This window comes from Cupressus sempervirens, chromosome 7 (assembly GCF_028749045.1).
Source record: "Cupressus sempervirens isolate cs-2001-9-10 chromosome 7, ASM2874904v1, whole genome shotgun sequence".
NCBI classification, from domain to species: Eukaryota; Viridiplantae; Streptophyta; class Pinopsida; order Cupressales; family Cupressaceae; genus Cupressus; species Cupressus sempervirens.
The window spans coordinates 925085741-925113251 of NC_143124.1; the positions used below are offsets into that span (position 1 = coordinate 925085741).

At 32.7% G+C, this 27511-nt stretch overlaps 1 protein-coding gene across 1 annotated transcript; it reads right to left on the reverse strand.

Annotated features, from left to right (window-relative positions):
• Positions 1–1120: 1120 nt before the first annotated feature.
• On the reverse strand, positions 1121–12767 carry LOC149550573 (ras-related protein RABA1f). The gene is made up of 2 exons (XM_089793554.1): positions 12437–12767; positions 1121–1909 (listed from the first exon to the last, which is right to left on the reverse strand). Exons 1-2 carry the CDS (start codon positions 12652–12654, stop codon positions 1474–1476), a joined length of 654 nt encoding a protein of 217 aa, XP_089649680.1. The 5' UTR covers positions 12655–12767; the 3' UTR covers positions 1121–1473.
• Between the last annotated feature and the right edge of the window lie 14744 nt (positions 12768–27511).

Genomic DNA, 27511 nt, shown 5'->3' on the forward strand with positions numbered 1-27511 from the left:
CATTTATTAATTATTATAGAATAATTTAATTGAACATCAGTATTTTTTAAATAAATTGATTTCATGTACATCAGCTATATATAGAATATAAATTGTTTTAAATTCTAATATATTTAAAAGATACTCCCAAATCAATTATTTGTTACAAATAAGTGATTATGAAATATTTCAAGCTACCAATATATTATAAACTTTTTTATAATATTAATATAACTCATAGGAGTAAATAAAGTACAAGCAAATATAAACTGGCATATATAGGCTTTTTCTTACACAGACAACACCATAATAAGTCATTTTCAGGCTTTCTCTTTGAAGTTGCCAATTGGTTCAATGGCAAAAGTCAATTTTCCAAACACCTGGATGATATTAAACTCAAATTATCTACTATATAAAGTTTTTTTTATTTTAAAAAAAGGCTATCATGGTCATTTTTATTCTCACAATGTACTACTCTCTAATAGATCAGTTCCTGCAAAGGAAAAGTTAACCGCCAGATGTACTTATGATCGATCAATTTCATCACCCAATATTTCTGTAAACATTGCTTGGGCCATGTAAAACGGCAGCGGCTATGGAGGCACGAAATTGGTTCACCATACGACAGGGAACTCTTACATTTTTTCCAAAAATATGTAAAAAGTTATGAAAAGGGAAACCAAGCCCTGTAACACCACCTTCAACCTTCATTTTTTTCTAGATTTTGTCCTATGTTATTTTTCTAAATGTGGAAGGTAATTTATCAGCAAGGGCCACAAAATGGCAAACAGTTCCTCCCACAAGAGGGACCATATTCTTACTCCGTGCATATCCATACAAGCACTAATACAATGGGACGTCAAACTACAACAGCATACTGTCTCCGAGTGTGCAGAAAATCAGCAAGTGAAAGAAATGTAGACACCTAATAATGTATTTTTCTGGGTTTTTATAATAGATAAAAATTCAGGAAAATTTGGACATGCAATAAATAAAAAGAGTTAGATCAAGAGAACAACCACCACATAAGCAAAGAAACAAAGAACAAATCTATAACAAGAGTTGGAACAAAGGAATACACATCACATAAGCAGAGAATAAAAGGACAAATCTATAACAAGTAACGATTGGAAAAAGGATCTGAACAGAAATTGATTGTCAATTAGGGTTTTACTTATAAACTATATATTACATACTGTCATATACCTGTAAATCTGGTATGATCTTCCAAGATGACAAGAATAGAAATCACTGAAGTGTTCATATAATATGAAGTAACAAAACCTATAGGGCAACACTTACTCTTTGGTATAATCCAAGAGCAAAGTTCACTGGCAAATCATAGAAAGTAATCAAACATAGAAAGCTGCTCGTCTCTTAAAACTGACAGGCAACTGCGGCAGAATTTGGAAGAAATCAATTTCTTGACAAAATGACATCAAAATCCAGGAAAAAAAAAAACTTTTGAAGACAACAGTGCAATGTTCTTTGGGTTTATGCAGAACAACATCCAACTTTCTTCAGGGCTGACACGTCCTCCTTATTGTTAACATTTATTGTCTGTCCTTTGCTGGGCACTGCTGCCTGATCTTCCCCAACATCAAGAGCTTTCTTGCTGACAATCCGATAGATTTGACTAAGCACTTCTGTGAAAGCATTCTCAACATTTGTTGATTCCAGGGCAGACGTCTCCATAAAATATGTGGATTCTCGTTCTGCAAACGCTTTGGCATCCTCTGCGGAAACAGCTCTCAGATGACGCAGATCTGCCTTGTTACCAACAAGCATTATCACAATATTGGCGTCAGTATGGTCCCTGAGTTCTTTAAGCCATCTCTCCACATTCTCAAAGGTTACATGTCTTGTTACATCGTACACTAATAATGCACCAACAGCTCCTCGATAATAAGCACTTGTTATGGCTCGGTACCTGTTTCATAAAACAGGACCACAAAGAAACAATTTATGAATGTAACATCAGTAAGCGTTCAAATACCATGAAAGACTTGTTAAATTGCGAAATCAGTCTTTTGTATACAATAAATGGGCTTGATTTGGAATTAACATTTAACGATCACGGAAGCACAGCTCAGTCAAAAAAGACACTCCAACTATCATGGGACAACTGTCCTTGTAAACTGTCAAAAATGGAGCCTTGAACTGACTAAAAATTTAGAGTCTTGTATAGGTTTGGATTATATTTGCAATGTGATTTACTTGTCATATAATATATTGTAATAAGATCCTTAGATATGAGTCATAGGAATAAGCATCAATTGTCATGGACTCGATAAAGTTTCTACTGTGATGTCATTACATTTGGCTTTAATTACAAGCATGTTTTCCTTGAAACCCTTCGTAGAACTTTAAAATGGGACAAACGACAAAAATATATTTCAGAATATAGGAAAATTTTAATGAGAATATCAGAAACAGTCCTAGACAAAGCTACAATGCAATTGTATTATGCTAACACTGACTGATATAAAGCACTAAACTGAGCTGCGCAAAAATTGTGGAAGCAATCTTCTTGATCTTTTAGATAAAGATGAAATGAAAAAAAGCTCTACAAGTTTCTAAATAATGCAATTAATGGCATTTCAGTTTGGAAGCAAATGCTGGAACCAGAGTGTCCTAGAAATAGTACAAATAAGACTACTACAATTTACCCAATTTCAAAAATAAGGGTTCAACTAGTTCCAATCTATATATGATATATATAAAGGTTCATTCCTCCTGCTCACAACAGCTTAATCATTTGGCAAAGGGGTGGCAAATTCAATGGTGAAGGGCCCAAGTGAACTTACTACTGGGATAGATCACCTCCCGGGAAGGCCCAATGCTTCACTCTAAGAAAGCATCACCTAGATGCAATAATGGCAAAGTGTACCATCAAAGGTGCAGGGACATGGGTATGTGTATTGTATTAGGTACAGATTCGGCCATTTTTCAAGGCCTCTCATATGAAGACAGCAGGACATAGCATTCATCAAACATACATACAAATAAATCTAACGCAAATTTGAATTTTGTCAGTTAGTAGAGGATATTTTCATCATTTTAGAAACAATAGTTAAAATTTTAATATAATTATAAAACATAAATAATTATGAATTGAATTTATAAATGCAAAGTACAAATTGATTTTAGCATCTCAATATAGTACTTATATTTAATACTTACTATTTTAAAGTTAACTTTACAAGAAGCTATAATATATAAACAATAATAAATTTCAAATTTATATCTAAACTATTTCAAAGAGTAAATGTTTATTAATAATAAATTATAATTAAATATCAAAATATGGATTACTTAACTAGAAATCCATCAAAAAAATTAATTTGTAATACATTATAATATAATTTATTTAAAATAACTTTATCTTAACATGATAAAAATGCAGAATCTTGCAGCACTTCAGTACGAACAAATCAATTCCAAACAAGAGGATTGGAATTAATCGATGGGGAAAAGGGGGAGAACAGAGCAATGCCAACAGCTGTGGAAATCTGCTCTTTGGCTCTCTCTTAGGCATCTTGCACCAAGTCCAATAGCCTATGGTTATCATATTAAAAACATTATCAATTGTCATTATTTATTATTATTATTATTAAATCTAATTCTTGCTTTGTTATTTTGAATAAGGAAAATCATCATAGCGAAATGAGGAGAGGATGAAGTGCAAGGGGAGGACATAGGGACAGATGCTGCATTTGAAGAGACAGATACGGGAAATGACAGGCTTAATCTTTATGTTCATATGCTACGCTCTGTTGACTAGAAATTTTTTTAAAAAGAACAAGTGATCATCTAATGATTGGAATTGAACTGCAATTGTTATAAAATTCCTATTTAATGCGATGATAAATTGGTTCCTTCATGGGCGTCACAGACAGGAATAATACCCACAAAATAATAAGTATAAAATACTAAATCATGTTAGCTAGGATTTTAACAAGTTTATTTTAAAAACATGTTAGACTTAACGGTTTTCCCATAAATATTGGATTTCTAGAGCAGTTATCAAAAAAGATCCAATACAAGGTTTTTTTGTCCGTGCAAAACTAGCACAAAGGAAAATAGGCAAGTTTTAAGACGTGTGCAGGGGTATGGTATTCACACCATACCAATATTGTGCCATATCTATAGCTGTATGAAGTACAACAATACGCGTACCAGAGAAGGGAAGGAGGTGTATCCTACAACACTCTGTGTAATTCATTCTCATGAGAAATGGTTTCTAGTAAACATGGGCCACTGAGTTTGATTTGAAAACTACACAGTTGAATCCTTATAGCAATATGACAACTTGATCATTTTATGGCCATCACACTGATTTCTTCAGAATGGAAAATCTTCTGGTGATGGGAGCAATATTTTTCAAGGTTCATTTTTCTTTTTCACTTCAACCCAATCTTGCTCATGACACAGCAAATCCTCCTCCATAAAGCTCAGATGCTCTTAACCCATCAAGACTGCATCCAACTTAGCCTTCACCAACTTGAAAACAGGCAGCTCAATCAATAATCTCTAAGAGAGGGCATCATCAATAATCCCTGAATCCTGTGTGGAACAATTGCCCATAACACTCTGTTCAATTTTCTGAGTAGCACTAAAATGGTGATGAGATTCTGCCCCATCCTATGATGTGGGTTTTCTATCACAATGGGAGGTAGGATGTCCACACACAAAACATCTTCTGCATTGCCCCTTGGTCACCTCTACATTGTAAAACTAACTTTCAGAGCACCCGTGTTAACACCTGAAATTGCCAACCTATCTCGGTATTTCAGAATACCAACAGACATGATCTCAAGCTGCCAGTACTTACTATTGAGAGCGAACATCGGTACAAAACGGGCTCCTTTCTAAGCCTAGAGTTAATGTATTGATCAAACTCAACACAGATTCAAACTAAAGCCTACTCCTACAGAAAGATTCATGAGGAAATGGAGAGAGAAGAAAGCTGTGAGGTAAACGCAGTGATGTTACTAAGACTTGGTGGGGTTTCCTCCTTGCTGCTAACAGCATAAAAACCAAGCAAAAACTGACTAAACTAGCACAGATTTCTATTTATTAGCTCCTGTGGATAGATAAGGAGGTAAAGATTCTACAAATACCAAGAGAAAGAGAAAACCACAGAAATTTCCTGCAAATAGTTTATAGACAACATACATATCCAGAATAGCAATCAACTCATTCATATGTTAAGGTAAAGAGAATTAAACAACACAGAGAAAGTGAGGAGATAAGAACAAGGCAATTTCATTGATTCTGAGGCATTGAACCAGTTTCACTAGATCAAAAATAGCAAAAAGAATCTAAGGAATTTCTCCTCTGTATTTAACTTTCAAAATGAGAAGGAAACTCTTGAAAATGAGGAATATGGAGCTTTTATTCCCCTTGAGAGATATCAAATCCCTAGCCACCACTCCAATCCAATAGTTTGCAGTCATCATTCCTAATAGACATTATAGATAGGTGGGAGAAATAACGCTATATGATAAAAATCATGTCCTGTATTTCAACACTTAGAGGCTTCTCAGTAATTGGACAAGTTCACAAAACCTTCTCAAAAGCCAACATAGGTGTCGAAACCATCATAGACCTCCAACATACATAACTCTTGCTGCTTTTAACTCTTCCTCCTTGAACATCAGCAAGCGTTGTCTACCTTTGAACCTATTTTGAGAACCATGTCAATCTCCAAAAAGGTTGAGAGAATCTTGTCAAGAGCCAACACAGGTTTCCAAACCTATTTAAATTTCTTACACATCTGTACTTTTCTCTTTCCTTTGGATGCCACTTCTTACCAAATATTTTTTTTCTTTTGATTGTCCACACTTGATGTCAACCAAACCAATTTTGGAAACCTTATCGTAGGTGAACACCGTCATATTACAAGCCAATCTCAACAACTCGGTCGAGAGCCAAATAAGGTTTCAAAAACTTTCTTAACCTCAACAATACACCAAGTCACAAGCCTTTTCTTTAATTTCAAAGGAGATGGAAAAATTATATCAAGTTCCAACATATTCTGAGATCCTTGTCAAGAGCTGACAGGGTTTCGAAAAGTTGTCAGAAGCCAACACTAGTTACAAAACGTATGCAGACATTTAGCCAATTTTATTCTTTTGCAACTAGGGCAATCAACTGAAGCATTAAAGGGAACAAACTCACAACAGCAAGAGGCATCTTTTGATGCATACAGGTGCATTTAGAATTTCTGAGATTGATTATGATCAATGGGCAAAAGATAAGACATGAAATAACAACACCTTTGAGAGATCAGTCTCCACTCAAAAGAAAATATAGTTGTGTAGATCTTGGTTTTTTATTTCATTTTCCAAGCACACAACCTTTCCAAAAGATTTTGCAATGGTCGTCATGGAAATTCATGATCCAATATACATACAATTAGCTTCAAATCCCATATACCAGACCTCAAAATATTCTCTTCATACAATTAGCCTTCAAATCCCAAATCCCAGGCATCTAGAGCACATGTTGAGAATTTCTGCAGGAAAAAGTCTTTGGGAATAACAATTGTGTGATCCACAGCTCCTTTCATGACATTCATGAAAGATACATCCCTTAGAAAAATTGCAGGCAAAATAAGAAAGGGTCCTCACAACTTGCTCTTTTTCATTATGACAGTTTACAAGAGCCTCCAAGTAGTGGTTGAAACCAGCACTCCTCTATTTATTACCCCAGGCAACTTCCATAGTTTGTCCTCAATGCATACTCCCACTTCATAGTAGCTATCATATTATGACATGACACTAATTTATGATTACGAGCATGGAGGAAACAAGGATCTAACATCACTCAATTTGGGGTGCAAACGTAGATTTATAAGAGATAACAACACCAAGTTTAGGGAATCTTAAGCAAGACTCACAGTTCGACCCCCTTATAGAAACAACTGTCTACTCCCGGTAAGACTTAACCCAAAGGAAGGTGGGTGGGTGAGGGGGGCAGGGGGATAGGGGCATTAAAATTTACCTCCCTCCAATTGTCTATCCTTTATATGGATGATACCAATAATCAACAATATTAATATGATCAAGGGCCTCTACCTATATATCTTTGGTAACCCAAGAAGGGAAAGAGGCATTGAGTGGCCCTCACTCCATATTGCACATTTCATCATCTGGCTATCTATCCTTTATATATATAATAACAATCATCGACAATATAACTACAACCAAGGGGCCCTATCTATATATCTTTGGTAACTCAATAAGGACAGTGGGCCCTAGCTCTATATCTCATACAATCTATAAAATTAAGGGAAGACAAATTTCTTACAAAATCTAAAGTGGGTCAAATAGACCCACTCCCATAACCCCTCTATCTAAGGACATGGGTCAAATATTCTTGTATCATTAACTATAATCATTTAACCCAATCTCCCAATAAATCCAAAACACATTAAGGACTCCAAAACATCCAATACAGGAAACTTCCCAGTTCAGAACTTCGCTTGCATTTGGGCCTTTTCCAGCCTTCAAGGTGAGGAATCAGAACAGGAAGACTCTTAAGGGCCTTTCCCAAGATGATGACCACCACAACCCCTTTGAACAATAATGAATAATCAGTCTCTCCTAAAGATTAACAAGAAAGATGGTATCCAGAAGTCATCTTATTGCCATCACTGCAGTTGAAGTAAATTTACGACAATAGCAATCAATACTGAGGTTTAATTATGGCATCTGAGGATCTTTTCCCTCAGCAAGCTTGAAGTGAGAAGAAGATTTGCAGGCAAAATTAATTCAGCCTGTAGCAGCAAAACCACTGTCAAGGCCCAAACTTCAGGCAAATGGCAGAAAATACCAAAAAATGCAGACAATATCATAGAAATGTGTAATCTAGACCTTCTGCCTTGCTCTTTTTTAAGTACCATGGAACTGTTTTCATCCTATGTATAAGTCATATCTGATTGATGCTTTACATGTGCTAAGTTCATATATCTTGGATCTTGTTTCTCTCATCAGTAGCCTACTCACAGATGTGCAGATTCATTATGGGGATCAATATACACCTTGTGCATTGAATCCCTCATCAGAACTACTTTATTCCTTACTCTATTCCAATGACATGGATGTGTATGTACTATATGTACAGGCAAGGATCGTTGAGGATTAAAATCTGTAAGTTATATTTTGTGTAGAGAATTTTCAGCAAATACTCTAAAAGCATCTTTATTACAGTCTGTGAGCACATATACAGCCTTGTTTTGTTTGAGTTCTCCTTATTGCTTATAGTGTTTGGCATAGACTTTACTACTGTCATTCCTTATATTTCTTTCATATTCTGCACATTTTATAGAATATTGTCACTTATTTCCACAGATAGTTGATCAGTTTGAGTAACACTGCTTGTATAGAGAAGGAATTAGATCCCAGCTTAATAGTATATACCATATAAATGTTCAATTACATTAACATCTCTCCCCACCCTTTTTTGGATACTGTGTTCAGTTCTTAACATTAAATTATTTTTGATTCAGGGCAATGCTACTGCCTGTATTTACAAATGTTTCATCATTCAACAACATGGCAGCCATGTACCACAAAGTGTATCATGTGATAACACACTCAAGCTCCACATGCATACATGCACAGAAAGTCACACTGACACATAACACCTAAGTCACAAGTTTCGAATTCAAATTCGAGTTCATCGATCATAAAAATTGGAAAAAAAAAATAGACATTAAATTTAAGAAATATATAATATATATATATATATATATATATATATATATATATATATATATATATATATATACATATTAGTTTTAAATCCACAAAATTGCCAAAATAGTTTAACATTGCTATAAAATTTAACTAAAGAACTCAATATCATTTTAAAATTTAATAATAACAGTATTATTTTAAGTATAATAAAATTCCTATGTTACCCGGGGATGCATCGCCAGCCTAAAACCCTCGTCCCCGTACCAGAAACATTTCAAGGAATTGGGGACAGCTCTAGGGGATGTCCCCACCACGTCCTCCTCCTCTGAAAATTCCTATGAAATATCCCAGAAGGGACTTCAGGAAAAAAAAAATTGGGGACGTCCGTTAGTCCCAGGGACAGTTAGGGATGCCTTGGAAGTCCCCATGATGGATGGGCATCCTGGATTTGATAGACAACGTCAGCACTTATAAAATATTTTTCTTTTATAAAACATTTACTTTTTAAATTTTAAAGTGGGCCCTTACTTCCAAGTTCACCCTTACATGCTTATTACTATTAGGTAATCAATTCCTACTATTAATTAGTATTTGACAACATTACATTAAGAATCATGGAATTAATATTGCTGTTACAGTCACGCTATATGCTCGGAATTATATAGCAGATTCTTTGCAAGGTGCTGGAAAAGTTTGAAAAATGCATAACAAACCTAGAACATGCATCTTTATGTCATTTTCTAGCAATACGTCAGTACTTGGTTTGTCTTGGGTTGATCTTGGTCCTTTGTGGAAGATATGGTGAATATTGGAAGTTGCATCAAAGAAGTTGCATCAAGATACTGGCTTACTATAACAAGCCTATATCACGATCAGAAATGTATAGAGGACCTTTTTGTATTAATATCAGTCCACTTACAATGAATTAGAAGTGTTGTTTCAGAATTAAATAATAGTAGTGTGTTTCAATATGGAAGGTAGGTTATCGTTCTTGTTGCTATTGAAAATGAATTTTAAATTATGTTATTGGGTATATTTCAAATTTTTATGTTATTAACTTAATATTACATGACATTGACAATAATTCCAAATTATGAATGCATTATAGCATATTGAGCATTGAATTGGATTATTGAAAATGTTGTATGTTAAGATTCTATGATGTTTAAATGGTATGGTTTATTCATGTCTTCATATGAATGTAATGTATATATGCAAATTTCCTTATATATTTTATATTTTCCCCTTTGCCTTCCCTTGTCGTCCCCTTTGCAAAAAAAATTGTTGTAACGGAAAATCGTCCCACCATCCCCTACCATCCCTATCCCAAAAACTTGGGGGAACGCTGTAAAATTTGGATGAAGTTTGGAAAGGGTAAAACTTTGCTGAAATTTGAATCTCGTGGATGAAATTCCAAGTATCTTGTGACTTGGCATAACACTGTTTTTTTTTTTAAAAGTAGAAAGTACTGCGCTACTACCCAATGATGCTAATTTATATTTCTAGTTATGTTACTCGGCATTTAATCTGACATTAACATTTCCCTTTATCTTCCATTAAAAAACCAAGTTGAAAATTAAATCTGTATCTCAATGCAATACATTCTGGCCATTCCATGTCCCGTCTTGTGAACAGCACAATAGCTAATTTTAACTCATTAATATTTTTAGCACATTCATACAAAATTTTGATTTTTTTTATTTCTGTTGGTCTACCATCTGCCTCAGTGTACTTTTCATTCTTCCAGTTTATCTGTCCCAGTATGCTTGGTGATCATTTACTGTTTGTTTTAATAATTAGCTGAATTTGGTTTTTAGCAGCTACCTGCTTCATGTGAATGATCTGTGAAACTAGGAACTATTTCAGAAAACTCTCAATAATTGATTTTATAAGTCCACCATTCAAGACAAGAGGGATCCTTACCTTGATTTTGGATCATTTGATAAAGATATTCACACCCCTGGAAATATTCTTGCTAATGCCAGAATCTTCTCAGTCATACATTAAATTAAAATATAACATGTTTCAATTTCCAAAGTACATTTGCCAGACCGGTAACAGGTACACAATTTCAATCTTGGCAATAACACAAACATGCATTCCAAAATTAAAGCAGCACCATAACATTGTACCCATAATCTGAATATCTTAGTGCCAGCATGCCATTATGCATTCTCCAGATTAGCCAAAACACCAGTTTATTTTTCACTCAAAAAAAATGTGAGCTCCGCAATATGTCCTATACAAAATATAAATCAAGGTTGCACAGGGACAAGGGTTCTTGGGTACTTAGGGTACTGGTACGAGTCAGGTATGGTTATTTTTCAAAGTAGGGGACAAGGTACATGGGTAAGTCAAACTTTTTTTAAATATAATTTAATGTTTAAATAAAACCTGATAATATGAGTCATGATAATGGTTTTTCAAAACATGAACAGCGATAAAGTTTGCAGATCTGTAATATATTATTTTCAGATTCAAAATTGCAATATGTTTGTAAATTGTAGTAATAATATATGATAACTGTTAACAGAGAAGGCAGACTTTAAATATAAAAAAGAAGATCATAAATCTTATAAGTTATAATAATCACATATTGCAAAAGATAAACTTCTGACTTGAACAGTGATATAGTTTACAGTTAGTCAGTATTGTATAAAAGTTTCAAATTCATTACATATTGAATTAAGCTTGACAAGCAACAAACTGATACACAAACAAAAAAATGAAACAAAAATCAGAAACCTTAATCAAGGTCCTCAACAATGATATTCACCACTGAATACCCGGTACTTGGGATACATATACCTAGTACTTGGGTACTCCGGTACGTGGGTATGCATCCCAGGGGTGTAGTTTGCGTACTCATGCAACCTAGATATAAATATATATAATATTATAATAGCCAACAACAGTCTGAAGATTGAACGTGCCCAGGTATGGCGGTACAACAGGTTAGATGGTATACATATTTTTATTTACAGTCTCAACACCAGTATATATATAAATTATAAAACTGCGAAACTGTGATTACTAATGTAAAAAAATATGGGATAGTTTCAAGAATCTCATGATGACTCAATGTTTTGAACCATTTTTTAAATGTAACCCTACACCTTAGGACCCACAGATAACCGTTAATTCCATTGAATAAGGTGATTCAAGAAAAGCGATTATAAATCACAAGCAATAGTCAAAAAGAAAAAAGAACAAGCCACTGGAATTAGACCATTCATTTACTATCGGCATCCGGAAGGAAAAATCCCAGATCCCATTGAAAGACAGTTACAAACCCACTAGCGCCGACCATCTTCATGTCAACATCAATACCAAAGCTTAAATAATCTCCAGCTTCAGCGTCATTGCGCTCTATACTAGCGTACGAAATTTAATGCCCAAAATAAAATACGATCATAGAACATAGTGATAAGCGAAGCCAATCCAGATATCCCACCAGCAGATCGATCTCAAAGCAAGAGTTGCAAGATCCAAAGATAAACTAGGGCACTTCAAAAGAAAAAGATCTCCAATCTACCAAAACCGTACGACAAAATCTTAACAAAACCCTAACCCTAAAGTAAGACACCCTAATACATAATTATCGCACAACCTACGAAATAAAGTAACCCAAGTGTGCAATACATATCTCGAACTTAAGGGCATCCAAATGCATGCATCAATCTTAGAATTGAGGGACACCCAAATGGGCAAAAGAGACCTGCACTTTAAAAGTTACAGCAAGAAACATGTACCTTTCTTGACCAGCTGTGTCCCAAATCTGGGCCTTGATGACCTTATCATCAACAGTTATGCTCCTTGTTGCAAACTCGACGCCAATGGTAGATTTGGACTCCAAACTGAACTCATTCCTTGTAAATCTCGACAACAGGTTGGATTTTCCCACACCGGAATCTCCAATCAACACGACCTTGAACAAATAGTCGTAATCGTCATCTGCTCTGTAGGCCATTTTTGCCGAATCAAACTCCACAACAAAAATATTTGAAACTTGCCCTCTACAAAAAGTAGACTGCTTGTTTCAGATCATTTCACCAACACTGCAAATGACGTGAAGAAAGCGTTAGTAGACCATCAAAAAAGATGGCTTTATAGCACATAATTTTTCAAATGCGAGAACCCAATGAAGAAAAACGGAAAATATATATATATATATATAAATTAAAATGTCTGTCGCCTTATGGAACGTTTTTGGGTTACGTCTACGAATATGGAAGTGGATGTACCCCATATATCAGATGTTACTTTGTTTAATCCTACTTGTCCCTGTGATATAATATTTCAAAAGAAAACATTCGCGGTAATGTCCACCTCAATTGTTTCCATTTGATTGAGATAGATGCAAATGATGATACGAACTTCTTCGAGGCACCTCATCAAGAGTTTTAAATAACATTAATTTGACTCTCAACGGAATGTCTCTTTGGGTATGTGCAACTTTCTAGGGAGTTCGTTTCGGGTATAAATTTCAAACTTTGAAGATTCTCATAGCTTTAGGTAGCTTTCGTAATGTATATTCGAATTTTCGGAAGTCACTATGAAACTTGTAATTATATTTCTATTGAATGATTTTTTATGAAGGAAAAAAAGGTTTTTTTTAAATGTTATAAAATGTTGAATTTTTTTAAGCTTAAAGTCAAGGGTAAAGTTGCACTCAACAAAACTTGATCTTTGCATTGAAGAATTTGAGAATTATGTCATTCTCTCCTTCCACCCAATTCGAAGTGGTGGCAATACTATGTGTATAATACTAACTGTTATTGGCCATAAAGTTTATGTGAAATAAAACTCAATGTCGTGAAACAGATTCACAATGACCAATTCTCAGCTCTTCACTACGACATTCAAAAGGGAAGTAGTGGACTTTTCCACTTGTCAGCGCGACATGTGTCTATACAATCCTTTTCCCTATAATTCATTAAGAGATTCATGATTGTGACACGTCCATATAGTATGTTCATTTTTAGTTGTAGGCCCTAACCTCCACCTCATGAAACATTGGATGTTTTGAGGTAGACCCAGTTTCGGAATGCATTCTCACACCTAGTGATAGTCGCAAAAACATACATGTGCATTACAAGCCTTCATGTGCGCCTTTAAATTCAAATGATAGCCATCTTTTGTAGAGTAGCAGTGGAAAATTCATGACCCACGCGATGTACCTTCACCTTGGTTGAGAGATAATTCAACGTATGTTTGACTCTAAATTGATGGGTGGATATGATAATGATCTAATAGTGTAAGAAGAGGATATCAACACATTTTGCATCACCTAAGAACACAAGGATAGGCTATTACCAAGCCTTTAAAATGGGGAAAAGGGAAGCAATGTAAGGGAGCCCGAACTGAGCTTGCTATTGAGATCGATATGATTCCACTTTGTATGCCTTAAGATTGTAAACCAAGTTTTTAGGATTGTTAATATAATCACTTGTGTCTTGGGCCCTTTGGTCTCTATTGTAAATCACCTTCCTCTTTATGAATGTCTTGCATGCAAAACTTTGACTTTAATACAATTATGTGAACAACTATTGATGAGACTATGCACCATGCTTTTATGTTCATAGTTGTTATCATATGGTTTGTTGTATGTCTCAAGTCTTGTCCTTGAGAGATGAGTAATTATTTCTAGTTGGAGGAATTCATTTTCATGCCTCAATATTTCATATTAGGGTAGCTTGTGCACTTAGTCAAAAGTTTTGGTGTATTGTCTTGCTTTTCATCAATCTCCTTTTCCACCATTTCCCTCGTCCACGAATGATGAGTAAGCTACTAGAATTTTGGAGGTTGTCTATGGAACTAGTAACTAGCAATCGCACCTTAGGGTGCAATGGGTACACCGAAAAAGAGACAAAATCTAAACTAATAACGTGAGTTGGCCAAAAGTCTCAATGGATCATTAAAAGCTACACAAATCATTTTAAAATAGTACAGTTAAATGATGTAGTCTCTTACCCTAATAATAATTGTCAACTTGAACCCTATTCATTAGAACACTAACCCCAATCAATTATGTAACCCTAATCCAAATATTTTATCGTAATTATAGGCAAGATCATCCAAATTCAAAACCTAATCAAAATCTAACGATGACCTAATTGTAGAGTTTTTTTTGTAACCGTAGCCTTAGCCCTAAGCATCAAAACCTAGTTAGAACTTTACTTCATCATATTTATAACTATCCTAAGATAATTGTAAGAGTGATGTAAACCTCAACCCTTATCATGAATGGTAATCAAAATCCTAATTTTAACCATAATACTGATCATCATAACTATTTAATGTTATTTATTATTTAATAAATATGTCTACTATCTAATAATAAATAATAAATTTGTTTAGTTCATAAAAGTATAATTTTATTTAAAATCATTAAAACTAAAATTAAAATTAATAATATAATATTATGTGAATTAAAAATCATTTAAAAATATGATTATACTTGAATAATTCAATAAATTGAAAAAAACATAAATTAGTGTAATTTATATTTATTTTAATTATTCTATAATAATGTGTCATGAAGGTTGAATATTATAAATAATGAATATGCTAGCTTGCTTTATGTCTCATATATTAAAAAATATATAGAATATTTATTATGTATATATTATAATATAATATATTATATTATGTTGTATAGTGTTAATATTAGAGATAATCAATTATTTATTATTATTTTAAAAATAATAATTACTAATTAATAAATCATGGTTGAAAAGTTTTATTTTATTTAATTCGATAAACTTCAAAAAATTATAATTTAAATTTAAATTTATTTTATGTGTGTGTGTGTGCGCGCACGCGTGCGCATGTGTGTGTGTAATTATTGGTGTCTATCCTTATTAAATTAACTATCAAATCAATTTTCAAGACATCAAAACAAATTTTGTTTCTGTATAAATAATCTTATCTTAATTGTAATTTGTATTAAATTAATTTTCACAATTAATTATATAGAAATAGATTTTGTTTTAATGTTTTGAGAAATAATTTGACAATTAATTTATAAGAATTAATATTAAGATAAGAAATAATTCTTTATAATTAAGATCAATATTACAAGTATAAAAATATTTATAATTTATTTATTATATATTTTCATCTAATCTAATATATATCTATGTAAAAAAATAGATTTAAATGTTGAAATCATATTTTAATATATTTATATATATGAAGAATAATATTCATTATCTACATTCTTTTATACAAATCAAAGCATATATTCATTGGGAATTGAGCGATTGTGGAGTATGAAAAATAGTTCTAGAACTCATTCATATTTATGTTATAGTTAATAATGAAAAATAGTTCTAAAACTTATTCATATTTATGTTATAGATAATAATTATTAATAAGACTCACTTGGAAAATAGAACAATTAAGTTTATTCGAGGTAAAGTGAATGGAGGAGGCATTGAACGGACACATTCATAAAGGATTTGACAGTGCAAAGAGAAATGGCCACGTGAGATCAAAATTTGGATGATAAGATAATTCATGAAACTATAAAATAGACACGCAATGAACACCTTATCAAACATGTCGCATATGGAGGGAAAAGTGGAACGAAATTTAGCTCGTGACAAACAGACTCCACCAAGATGATAGAGAACTGGTCTATAGACAAGATCATTTCAATGGTCTTGGAAGGCATTTTATAGACTTTCAACCATTGATCAACAATCCTAAGTTGTTTTCCTCAGTATAGTACGTCTTTGGCATAATTATATTTCTTTTGAATGATTTTTTATGCAAAAGGTTTATTAAAAAAATGTCATAGGATGTTGAATTTTTTAGGCTTAGAGTCAAGGATTAGGGACATTTATTTTACAAATTTGTCTTAGGTACGATCTTGTTGTCGTCTCTTATGATATTAAGTCCTGCACTCAACAAAACTTGATCTTTGCATGGAAGAATTTGAAAATCGTGTCATTTTATCCTTCCACTCAATCCAAAGTGGTGGAAACACTATGTGTATAATACTATCTTTTATTAGCCATAACGTTTATGTGAAATAAAACTCATAGTGTCATGAAATAGATTCATAGTGACCAATTCTCAGCTCTTCACTGTAACATTCAAAAGAGAAGCAGCGAACATTTCCACTTGTCAGCATGATGTGTGTCTACACGATCATTTTCCCTATAATTCATTAAGAGACCCATGAATGTGATGTGCCCATATAGTATGTTCCTCTTTGGTTGTAGGCCCTGATCTCCAGCTCATGAAACATCAATGAATGCTTTGAGGTGGAACTAGTGTAGGGATGAATTCTCAGACCTAGGGACAATCGCAAAAATGAACATGTGCATTGCAGGCCTTCATACATGCCTTTAAATTCAAATAACAACCTTTTGTAGAGGAGTGGTGGAGCATTCATGACCCACGTGATGTACCTTCACGTTGGTTGAGAGACCATTCAACAGATTTTTATTTCTAAAGTGATGGGTTGTAATGCCTACCCCTAGTTGACTTTTTTGTTGTATTGTCAAATTCTTTTAGGTTAGTTTTCTAATTGTGTTTTATGATTATCGGTACTTAGTTACAGGATTTGATTATATGTCATTTCATACTCAGTTGATTTATGTGATGAGCTACTTGAGTTATTCAGTTATTTCATATTTTCATGACTATTTCAATGATGATATATGTATGTTCATACAATGATTTTAGTTATTTCATGATGTTAGATAAAAGAATGATTTATATGCAATTCTATGGGTACTTACCCTATACTTGCATGTGTATGGTGTACATGTACATTTTCTTTATGTTCGACGTTCCTAATGCCACTGAGGGAGGGAGTTGTAGTCACCTGCTAGTCATGATCTACACGATGTACCACTCCCTGCCGTTGCCTTTTTAGTTTAGAATATATGTGTTTGTACATGCGTGGATTTTATGCAGATTATAGGTATTGGGTATCGACTTCCCTAAATTGTCAAGATGAGTGTACCCTATTGCAATATCTCAATGCTATAAGTGGGGAGATAACTCTTGAGTTCAAATCCTAACCTAAGCCAATTGTCCTAGAAAATAGGACAAGTATCTGAGTTAGTTTCACCTTTCCAAATTTGTCAAGTGACGTGAATTCGTGATTTTGACCCTGGAGTTTGATTACGCTCTTTGTCTTTAGTTAAGTTGTCGTATTTGGTTTTGTGGGTCTGTTGTGATTTTTTTTTAATAATTAAATCAAATTAAAAGAATATTTAATGATTTAATTTAATGGGAATTATTTATAAAGAAATTTGATATTTAATTAATTGAGAAATTAATTAAACAGAGGAATTAAATTTAAAAGATTAATTAAAGTTCTAATTTAGGCATATTTATATTTATTTTATTTTATTATTATTATTTAAGAGTTTTATTTTAATAATAAACTCTAAATAACATTATTAGTTAAATTAGTAAATATTATATTAAAAGTGTCTCGTGATTTAATAAGAGAAAGAAAATATAAATTTAATAAAGTTTATTTTAATTAAATTGCATAAAGCTTATGCATGAAATTAAAATATAATAAATTAATTAAAGAGAGAAAGAAAATTAATTAAATAAAGATATTTTAAATTGTCGAAAAGTGTGCATGAATATTAAAATATAATAAAATAGTAATGATAAAGATCAATGAGTCTTCTTGCGTGATTGCACAATCGAAGCCCTAAATTTAGGGGAGAACTCTTTATCAGGGATCTAGGGATCATTTTGCAAGAACTGGGGTGATTTGGAGGAGAAATTTCCAAAAAGAAGATTTCAAAAGGAAAGAGATTTGTTTGCAAGTTTTGTGCATCCGTTGTTTAGCATCAGATCCAGGTAGGATCTTGTGGTTTTATCCAATAGTTGCTCACTCTTTGATTTCTCTGTCTTCTCTTTGTTTTGAATCTGTTTTTAGAATTGAATCAATTTAAAATCCTTGTATGTGATTTTATTAGTCTTCATCTGAGAAACCTTTGTATATGAATTGAATTTGAAACCCTTGTTCATGATATTATTGTTCTTCGTTTTGAGATCATATATATACAAATTGGAAATATGAAACTCTTGTTTGTGTTTTTATTGTTCTTTGTTTTCAAAAGCATCTATAATGAATGAAAGAATTGAAACCCTTGTTAATTTGAGGTTTCATAAATGGATTTGTTGAAATCGGGATGTGGGTTTTGAAAAGAAAACCAATTTTGTTTATTAGTTTGACTGTTTGATCCGGATTTCCATACCAAGCTTATATTGGAAAATTTATTACACACACAAACACACACACATATAACTACCACAGTAAATATTGTGATAATTTTATATTTATATAAATAGCAATTTGTAAAAAAAAAATTAAAAAGGAATTAAGAATAGAATTTTGGGAGGGGGGTCGTCGTTTGGTTTACTAGCGTTTTATTGAAATAGTAAATTTAAATATATATATATATATATATATATATATATATATATATATATATATATATATATATATATATATATATATATATATATATATATATATATTGGTTGGGAGATGGAGGCAACCACCTCCCCCATCCCCCCCTTCCTACCTCACTGTCATCGATAGTTTGAACTGCTACGGTCAGCGCTTAGGCTGTCGTGAGTAGCCCAAGAGCTATCATGGACAACACTAAGAGTTGTCATAGTAGACTCAAAGACTATCATGGTTCAACCTTGGTTGCCGCAGGTAGTATGTTATACGGTCGATGGGCCTTAAATGCTATTTTGTTTATGTAAATATCTTATTTTATTTTTTAAAATTTAATTTATTAAATTTTAAATTAATAAAAAAATTTAATATAGTATATTTTAATCTAAATAATAAATGATATTATTATTATTTTAATATATAATAATTATATAATATAATTTTAATATTTATTATTATTAATAATATAATATAAATATATTATTTTATTAATAATTTAATAAATATTTTAATTATTAATGTATGATGATGATATATTTATTTGCATGTATGTTTTAATACTATTTTTTTTAATTTAATATTTTATTAATATCTTTATTAATAATATTTTAATAATGTAAAATTGATAATTATAAATTGGGAAAAATGGTTATCTTTAGTAATCTCAGATTTTATCTAATGGTTTAATTTAGATATGAAAATGATTTATGAGTATTAAAACAAATTTGAAAAGTAAATTGATATTTGAAATTTGCGAAATAATTATTTTAAAGTAAACTCAGATTTTATTTGATGATGCCTTTATGGAAATGATTTCTATTGCTTTGGGAGATTGATTATATCTTTGGATTATTCAAAAACCTTAACAAGTATAATACTTTGAAAAGACGATAACTGAAACCTAATTGTATATCGAATCTTGTGTTTTCTTTAGACATTGAAAACTTGAAACCTTAGTAATTAACTTACTTTAAAAAGATGAAAACTATTATGTGTATATTTACTGAACTCTTATGTTTTGATAACGAATTAAACTATGAGACAATGTTTAAACTGTTTTTTATGATTTTTTGAGTGTTGAGACTCGTGTGGACTCAAAAATGTTCACAAATCGACACTAGGGGAATTTTATGATTCAAAAACCTTAGTGATTATAATACATTGAGAAAATCAAAACGTGAACCCTAGTTTGAAATTGAAAACTCTATAAACAAGTAATACTTGGAAAAGAAAACTGAAACTCTGGACATTATCGAATATTGTATTTGAAAAGAGATTGAACTATGAAAATTATATTTAAACAAATTGTTATGTTTTGTTGAGTGTTGAGACTCGTGTGGATTTGAGAACTTCAACGAATCTATAATACTTGAAAACAATAATGGGAACTTGAAAACCTATAGTGAAAATTGAACATTTATGTTTTCAAACCTAATGAATTATGAAAAGTTACTAGCGCATGTGTTTTATGTGATGTGGGGTTTACCGATGTTGGGGTTTTAGGGTTGAATTAGCTTTGGCTAGTCAAGATGTTTATCAGAGGCTTGGGAGTTTTGTTTTGTGATGTCATGATGATGTTTTGGTTACAATCTTTTATATCCGACTATAGTGATGTGTCACGTGTGTGCTATGATGAGTTTGATCAGATATTTTGATGTGCTTTTCGATTCTTGTGTAGAACTGAGGTGGATGATGTGTCTTTCCTGATATAACCTTTGATTCTTTGATCAATTATCCTTGATTACTTCCTAGTTGCTTGTATAGGGCTGAGGTGATTAAATGATTTGTCTTTGGTGATGTCATGTTATGACATGGATTTGGTTTATGTATGCTTAATTTTGGATCAATCCTGTTGGCATGATCGTATTTGTGGGATCTGTGATTATAATTAGTAATATTTTAGTACTTTCCAATGGCTTGTTTAAGAACTGATGTTTGGCTTATAGTCATTTGAGATCTTTTGCTTTTTATGAGCTTAGGGTAGGTTATTTGTATGCAGTGTTGGGAAGTGGCTTGCAATGGAGGCTGAGGCCCTAAAGAGGTTGGTAGGTAACTCATTGTAGGTTATTTTAATAAGTGATAACATTTCATTAAATAGGTTTAAAATGAATCAATAAGAGTCATTGTTTTTCCTCATCCATGCCTCTAGTGCTAGTATAGGCTAGGACGGGGGTATGGAGAATGCTTGGTTGTGACCTTGCTTCATTAGAATGCCTTGTTTGTATGAAAGGATATTGATGCCGCTAGAGACACTAGGGGGGCGAAGGATTAACAGACTACCAAGGTAACCTTAGAGTTGGCTCATGTGATGACATTTTCCCACTTACATAGTAGATTTCTTCACTGTCTTTGTTTGCCTCTAGGTTTAGTTGATAGTTTTATCTTGGTACCCTTTGAGATGATTTGCTTTCAAGTGATTCCTTTAACCTAGATGTTGGTTTTTACTGTTGAGTTTGTTATCATGTATGGGACTTGAGACTATCTCCTCAGCGTGGTGGGAATGGACCTTTTTAGGTTTTTCTTTCAGGTGATTCCTTTAACCTAGATGTTGGTTTTAACTTTTGAGTTTGTTATCATGTATGGGGCTTGAGACTATCTCCTTAGTGCTGTGGGAATGGACCGTTTTGGGTTTCACGAGGTCAAGTGGTATTGCATTGTCTTATACTGTTGAGATCCAACTATTTGGATGTCGTTGTTGAATGTGTTTGTGCAGATGCTCCTTTCTATCTAATCTTCTATTTCTATGATGGATGGTTATACCTATTCTATTGTATTTTAATTCATTGGTCATAAGATATGTATATTATTTTATGATGTATATTCTTTCAGCCTTTCATATCATGTGACCTATACAGTGGATGATTATGCATTTTGTTTATTGCTAGTTAGCATCTTATATAATTGTATATTATTTAAATGGATTTGTACTTGTAGTTATTCTTTAATATGGATGTGTTATATATTCGATTTAGTATTACTTAAAACTTATATGTCATTCAAAGTCATGGGACCCTTAAGAATTGTAATATGTTTGATGGTATGTGTTTATGTGAATGTTAATGCTTCCACTATATTATATATGTTGTTGTTAAGTTATTATCTTTCAAAAACAAAATGTTTGGCAAACTTAGTGAAGCTTTAGGTTAATTTCTTTTGGGTTCCCTAGTGGGGCATTACATGGGTCATATGATAATGATCTAATAGTGTAAGAAGAGGGTATTGACACATTTTGCATTGAGTATGAACACAAGGATAAGTTATACCCAAGCCTTTAAAATGGAGAAAAGGGAAGCATTGTAAGGGAGCTTGAACTAAGCTTGTTATTGAGATTGAGATGATTCTACTCTGTATGCCTTAAGCTTGTAACTCAAGTTCTTAGGATTGTCAATATAATTAATTATGTCTTGGGCCCTTTGGTCTCTTTTGTAAATCACCACCTTCTTTATGAATGTCTTTTGTGCAAAACTTTGACTTTAATATTCTTACGTGAACAACTATTAATGAGACTATAAGCAATGCTTTTATGTTCATAGTTGCTATTGTACGGCATGTTTTATGTGTCAAGTCTTGTCCTTAACAGATGAGTAATTATTTATAGTTGGAGGGATTCATTTTCATGCCTCGATATTTCATTTTTGGGTAGCTTGTGCATGTTAATTTGTAGTGACTAATCAAGGAAGTATCGTACATACTCCATAATTCCTCGATGTGAGATTTTTTTTGGGGGGGCTATTTTATCGGTATTTTTGGGCCGACATGTTGCAACTAATTTTAACCCTAAAGCAACAAAAATACTTGTATAAAAGGGCTTAGGGTTAGCAATTTTCATAAGGGTGTGATGCAAAAATTGCTTATTGTGGTGGTATTGAGTTGTAAGGGATTGCATATTGTAATCAAGTTGTAATCACTAGATTGTAATAATATTGGACTTGTTGTTTGGTGGACATAGCCCAAGAATTGGGTGAACCACATTAAATCTTGGTTTCTTGTGTTCTCTTCTATGTGATTTATTATTTTCTAACATTGGTTATATTTGCATGTAATTGTTATTTATGTCTAAGGTTAATCCTAACAGTGCACTCAATTAGAAGTTTTGGCATATCACCTTGGTTTTCATCAATCTCCTTTTGCACCCTTTCCCTCCTCCACAAATGAATAGTAAGCTTCTAGAATGTTGGAGGTCATCTAGCAAGGTGTAATAAGTGTTTCATACTCATTAGACTTCCCGTAGAGGTTGTTGCCCCCCAGAGGGTAACTTTAGGAGTCAACAATTTTCTTTTTTAGAATGCCTAGTGGGACTTGATCTTACAACTGAAGGTTTGATACAATGTCCATATTTCACTTGATTTGAAGCATTTTCTCAAAGTACCAGGCAATTTAATGTTTTTTTATGGTGCACGATAACTCTTTGGTTCAAGGGCTTATTGTGCCTTTTGATAGATCATACCCTCTTATCTACAAGTCTCTCTAATGGAAAGATCTTTTGGGAGATTTCCTTTTGCCCATACCTTCTATAGAAATCCAAAAAATTTGTCTCCCTCTCGACTGTATCAAAACCTTAACCTTTCCTCGAACACCTATGTAACACCCAACTATGGACAAGGCTTGGACACATATTTCCCTCCTATCCAACACCAAGAGGAGATTAGTTATAGAGAAATTTTGTAAAATCTTTAGGATGAGCTAAGATTCATTGAGGAGGAGCATGCATGTAGTTGTCGATAGGAAGAAATTAACTCTCAGGATCTTTGGACAATTCAAGAAATTGATATCTTTGCTTACAAGCATAAACAACTCCTCGCTACATAGGTGGCTGACAAAGATTAAATAACCAAGTAGTTGATTGAGGATATAAAAAATTATCTATTTATGCATAAATTTTCATGATCCATGAACATATAATAATGATTTTGGAGGGATTAACAAAAGCAAAAGGGTCCACAAGATTGTGTGTGTGTGTGTGTGTGTGTGTGTGTGTGTGTGTGTGTGTTTACTGTTGACAATTGGCTAATAGTGATATGTAATTGTTGTCATTTATGGCAACACATGATGTACTTGCTTACATGAAATCTCATAAATAAAGATACTTAGTGGTTGGTAATTAGAAAATTGTCTAAGTATAGAATTTGGTTTACAACAATATATTGGTTTGTTTATAACTTATTGCTGACATCATATTATGACTAGCAAAGTTAGATGGAGATAGTATACATGTTGATGGTGATGTGTGTAACCTCACAAGTCAGTACAAACTGTACATAATAGAGATAATCATGTTTGAAGTGAAATAGGACAACAAAATTGAAGGAAAGGATCATTTTGTTTACAAAATAATTACTTGTCCAATTAAGGCCAACATCCTAGATGTTTACTCTATGTTGGAAAAGTAAATTATAATCTTATCTGACCCAACAAAAATTTGTGAAAAGGCATGGTATTTATGCAAAGGACATTTTTGTGGTAAGAATGTGGAAGTGTGAATTGTAAGATTATAATTATATGCAAACTTTTGTGAAAGTGATATATGTGAAGTTTTATATGAGCTATCTGGTGATCCAAGATCGAGATGAAGATTAGAGATTAGTCAAGGAAGAGGATACAATACTTATATTCAATCTAATTATTTGTTTGAGCAGTGAGCTCTTCTTGTAATTGGAAGTACATGTTTTAGCAGTGGGCTCATCTTGCATCTACTGTACCACAACTCCTAATAGGGTTGTAATCTCCTAACAGGAATTCAAAGTCTCCTAACAAGGACTCCTTATATTGAATTTTCTCATTGAATCTTAACAGGGTCCATCCTCAAACAAGGAACTTATATATCAATATATTATCTAGTGGGTATCATCCCCATTCGGGTTTTCCCTTGGTCAGGGTTTTCCAAGATAACAAAATATGATGTTATGAGTTATCTTTGTGTATTATTATTGTTACTGTTTAGCATTACTTTATTGCTTTTTTATGCATGGTTTAAAGTAAGAAATATTATACAATTGGTGACTAAAGTTTGTAGATTACTGATTCACCACCCCCCCCAGTAATCCCTATTTCTAACAATTGGTATTAGAGCATAGTTACTTTGAAGAGGCTTAATAGCTTAAGTAAGATCCCTATGGATATGAAATGATGAAGAATCTTCAAGAAGCTCTTGAACAAATTGATCTCCTTATTGAAGAAAGAGATAAGTTAAAGGACAGATATGAAGACTCCAAAGTATACATTGGTCAATTGAAGGAAAAGAATGAACATCTCAAATCCAAGCCTGAATCTACTGAATCTAGAACTAGTGATGATGATTATTCAAAGTAGAAGACAAAGTACAAGATCTTGAAGCATGAATTGAAGATTACAAATCTAAAATTGACTTTGAGAAATGATCCTAGCAAAGTTGAATCTGATTTGAAGAGTGAAAATGAGGATTTGAGAGTAAGTCTTGTAAAGAAAACATCTGAGTTTGAAACATTCAAAGAAAATCATGAAGAACTTCATAAATATAATACTATTGTGAAAGGTGAATTAACTCAGTGCAAGAAACAACTTGAGAAGCTCTATTCTAGCAGAGAAAAGCTTGATGATTCAATGTCAATATAGAGACCTACTTATGATAAGATTGGTCTTGGTTATCTAATTTACATGTCTACGAAAAAACTTGAGCTTAGATTAGATTTGAAAGAAAAAGATAAATCTAATGATAAGATTGAATCCAACCAATCTTCTTAAAAATCCAAAGAAATTGAGCAAAACATGGAAGTTGAAATTTTGGATGAACCAAAGCATGTGGAATCTCCTAAGGAAACCAGGTATGAATTTAGAGGTAAGTGCTTTTTATGTAATCAAATAGGTCATCTGAAAAGAGATTGTACTAATAAGTCATTTAATCATGTTAAAGACTTTTATTGTCATAATGTCATGGTATGGGTCACAATGCAATTGATTATAGGAAATCTAAGTATGATAATGATAGAAGAAATAGTAGAATGTATAGAAATACAAACCCTGTAGATAGAAGAAGATCTAATGAAAGGACATCGAGAGAAGGAAGATCTTATGGAGACAAAAGACAAATCATGTGTTATAAGTGTGACAACTTAGGACACATTGCTCAGAATTGTCGTGCACCTGATGATTAGTAGAATCCTAGAAGTAGAGTACCTGTATGTCAGTTATGCAACAACTTTGGACACACAACAAAGTACTGTAGAATGGATAGAAACTTCAAAGATAGAAGGAACAATGGAAGAAACTTCGAGAACAGAAGGAATGATGGAAAGTAAGTTGGAAATGACAAAAGGAACTATGAAAAGAACTTTGGAACCAACATAGACAATGAGGAATGCAAAAACATTGTTAGTGAACGTCAAGAAGAACTTATGAGGCATTTGTAAAAGGAGTAGAGATCTCAAAGGAAAAGCTAGATGATGATGAGATAGGAAGATCAAATTTAGTTGTTGAGTTTGATTCAATTGAGTTGAATTAAGCTTGTTCACAATATTAGAATTTGAGAACTTCATCTAGAGATCAAATTAGAGGTAGAAAAGTTTGGAAAAGGTGTATCCAGTTATGTTTAGATGGCACCTAAGCTTGCTTGTAATTTGGAAGCTCATCTAAACAAGTTATGAAGGAATTCAGAGTTAGTGCTATTATAGAAAAGGTTAATTCTATAGTAGAAAATGAAAAGTATGTTTTTTCAAAGAATTTCGTGATGCGAAGTCTTGAAGAAGTTTGTCATGATGAAAGGAGCTTATTATAAACCTTAAGTGACATTTGAAGATCGGATAGATGATCTTGAGTAGTTATTTGATTCCAAATGAAATTGATAGCTTTTTTGTGCTTGCAAAGTACATAATTAATGCAAGTTCAAGTTGATGAAATAAATGGAGTATAGAATTGATTTTCACTTCATTGCGAACACATCCAAAGTGAAGAGCACTCAGAAGCAACTTGTTAAGGCGATTTCAAAGAAAACCCTATTTTTTGGAAAGAAGTATTTTTAAAAAATCCATAAATTTGTTTGGTAAAAGTTCTTGTTTGATAGAATCATGGATATGTCAGCAACACACAGTGTTGAGAACAAGGATAGACCTAAGTTTAAAAAAAAAAAATCGTAAAACCTATTGAAGGAAACCCTAACTTAGTGTTCTCTATCACTCTAAACAATGTAGTATATCTTGAAGATGTAGGAAGTTATCTTAATAGTAAGTTTGAGTCTATTGGCAGTGAATTCATGAACAAAGATATGGAATTGGCTTTCAATCACGACATGACTGTGAAGCTCAGATTTGAACATCTAAAGGAATTACACTTGTTTAAATATCACTTCTACCATGAGTTAGACATAGATGAGTGGACACAGATCATATTGAGTAGGATTCGTGAT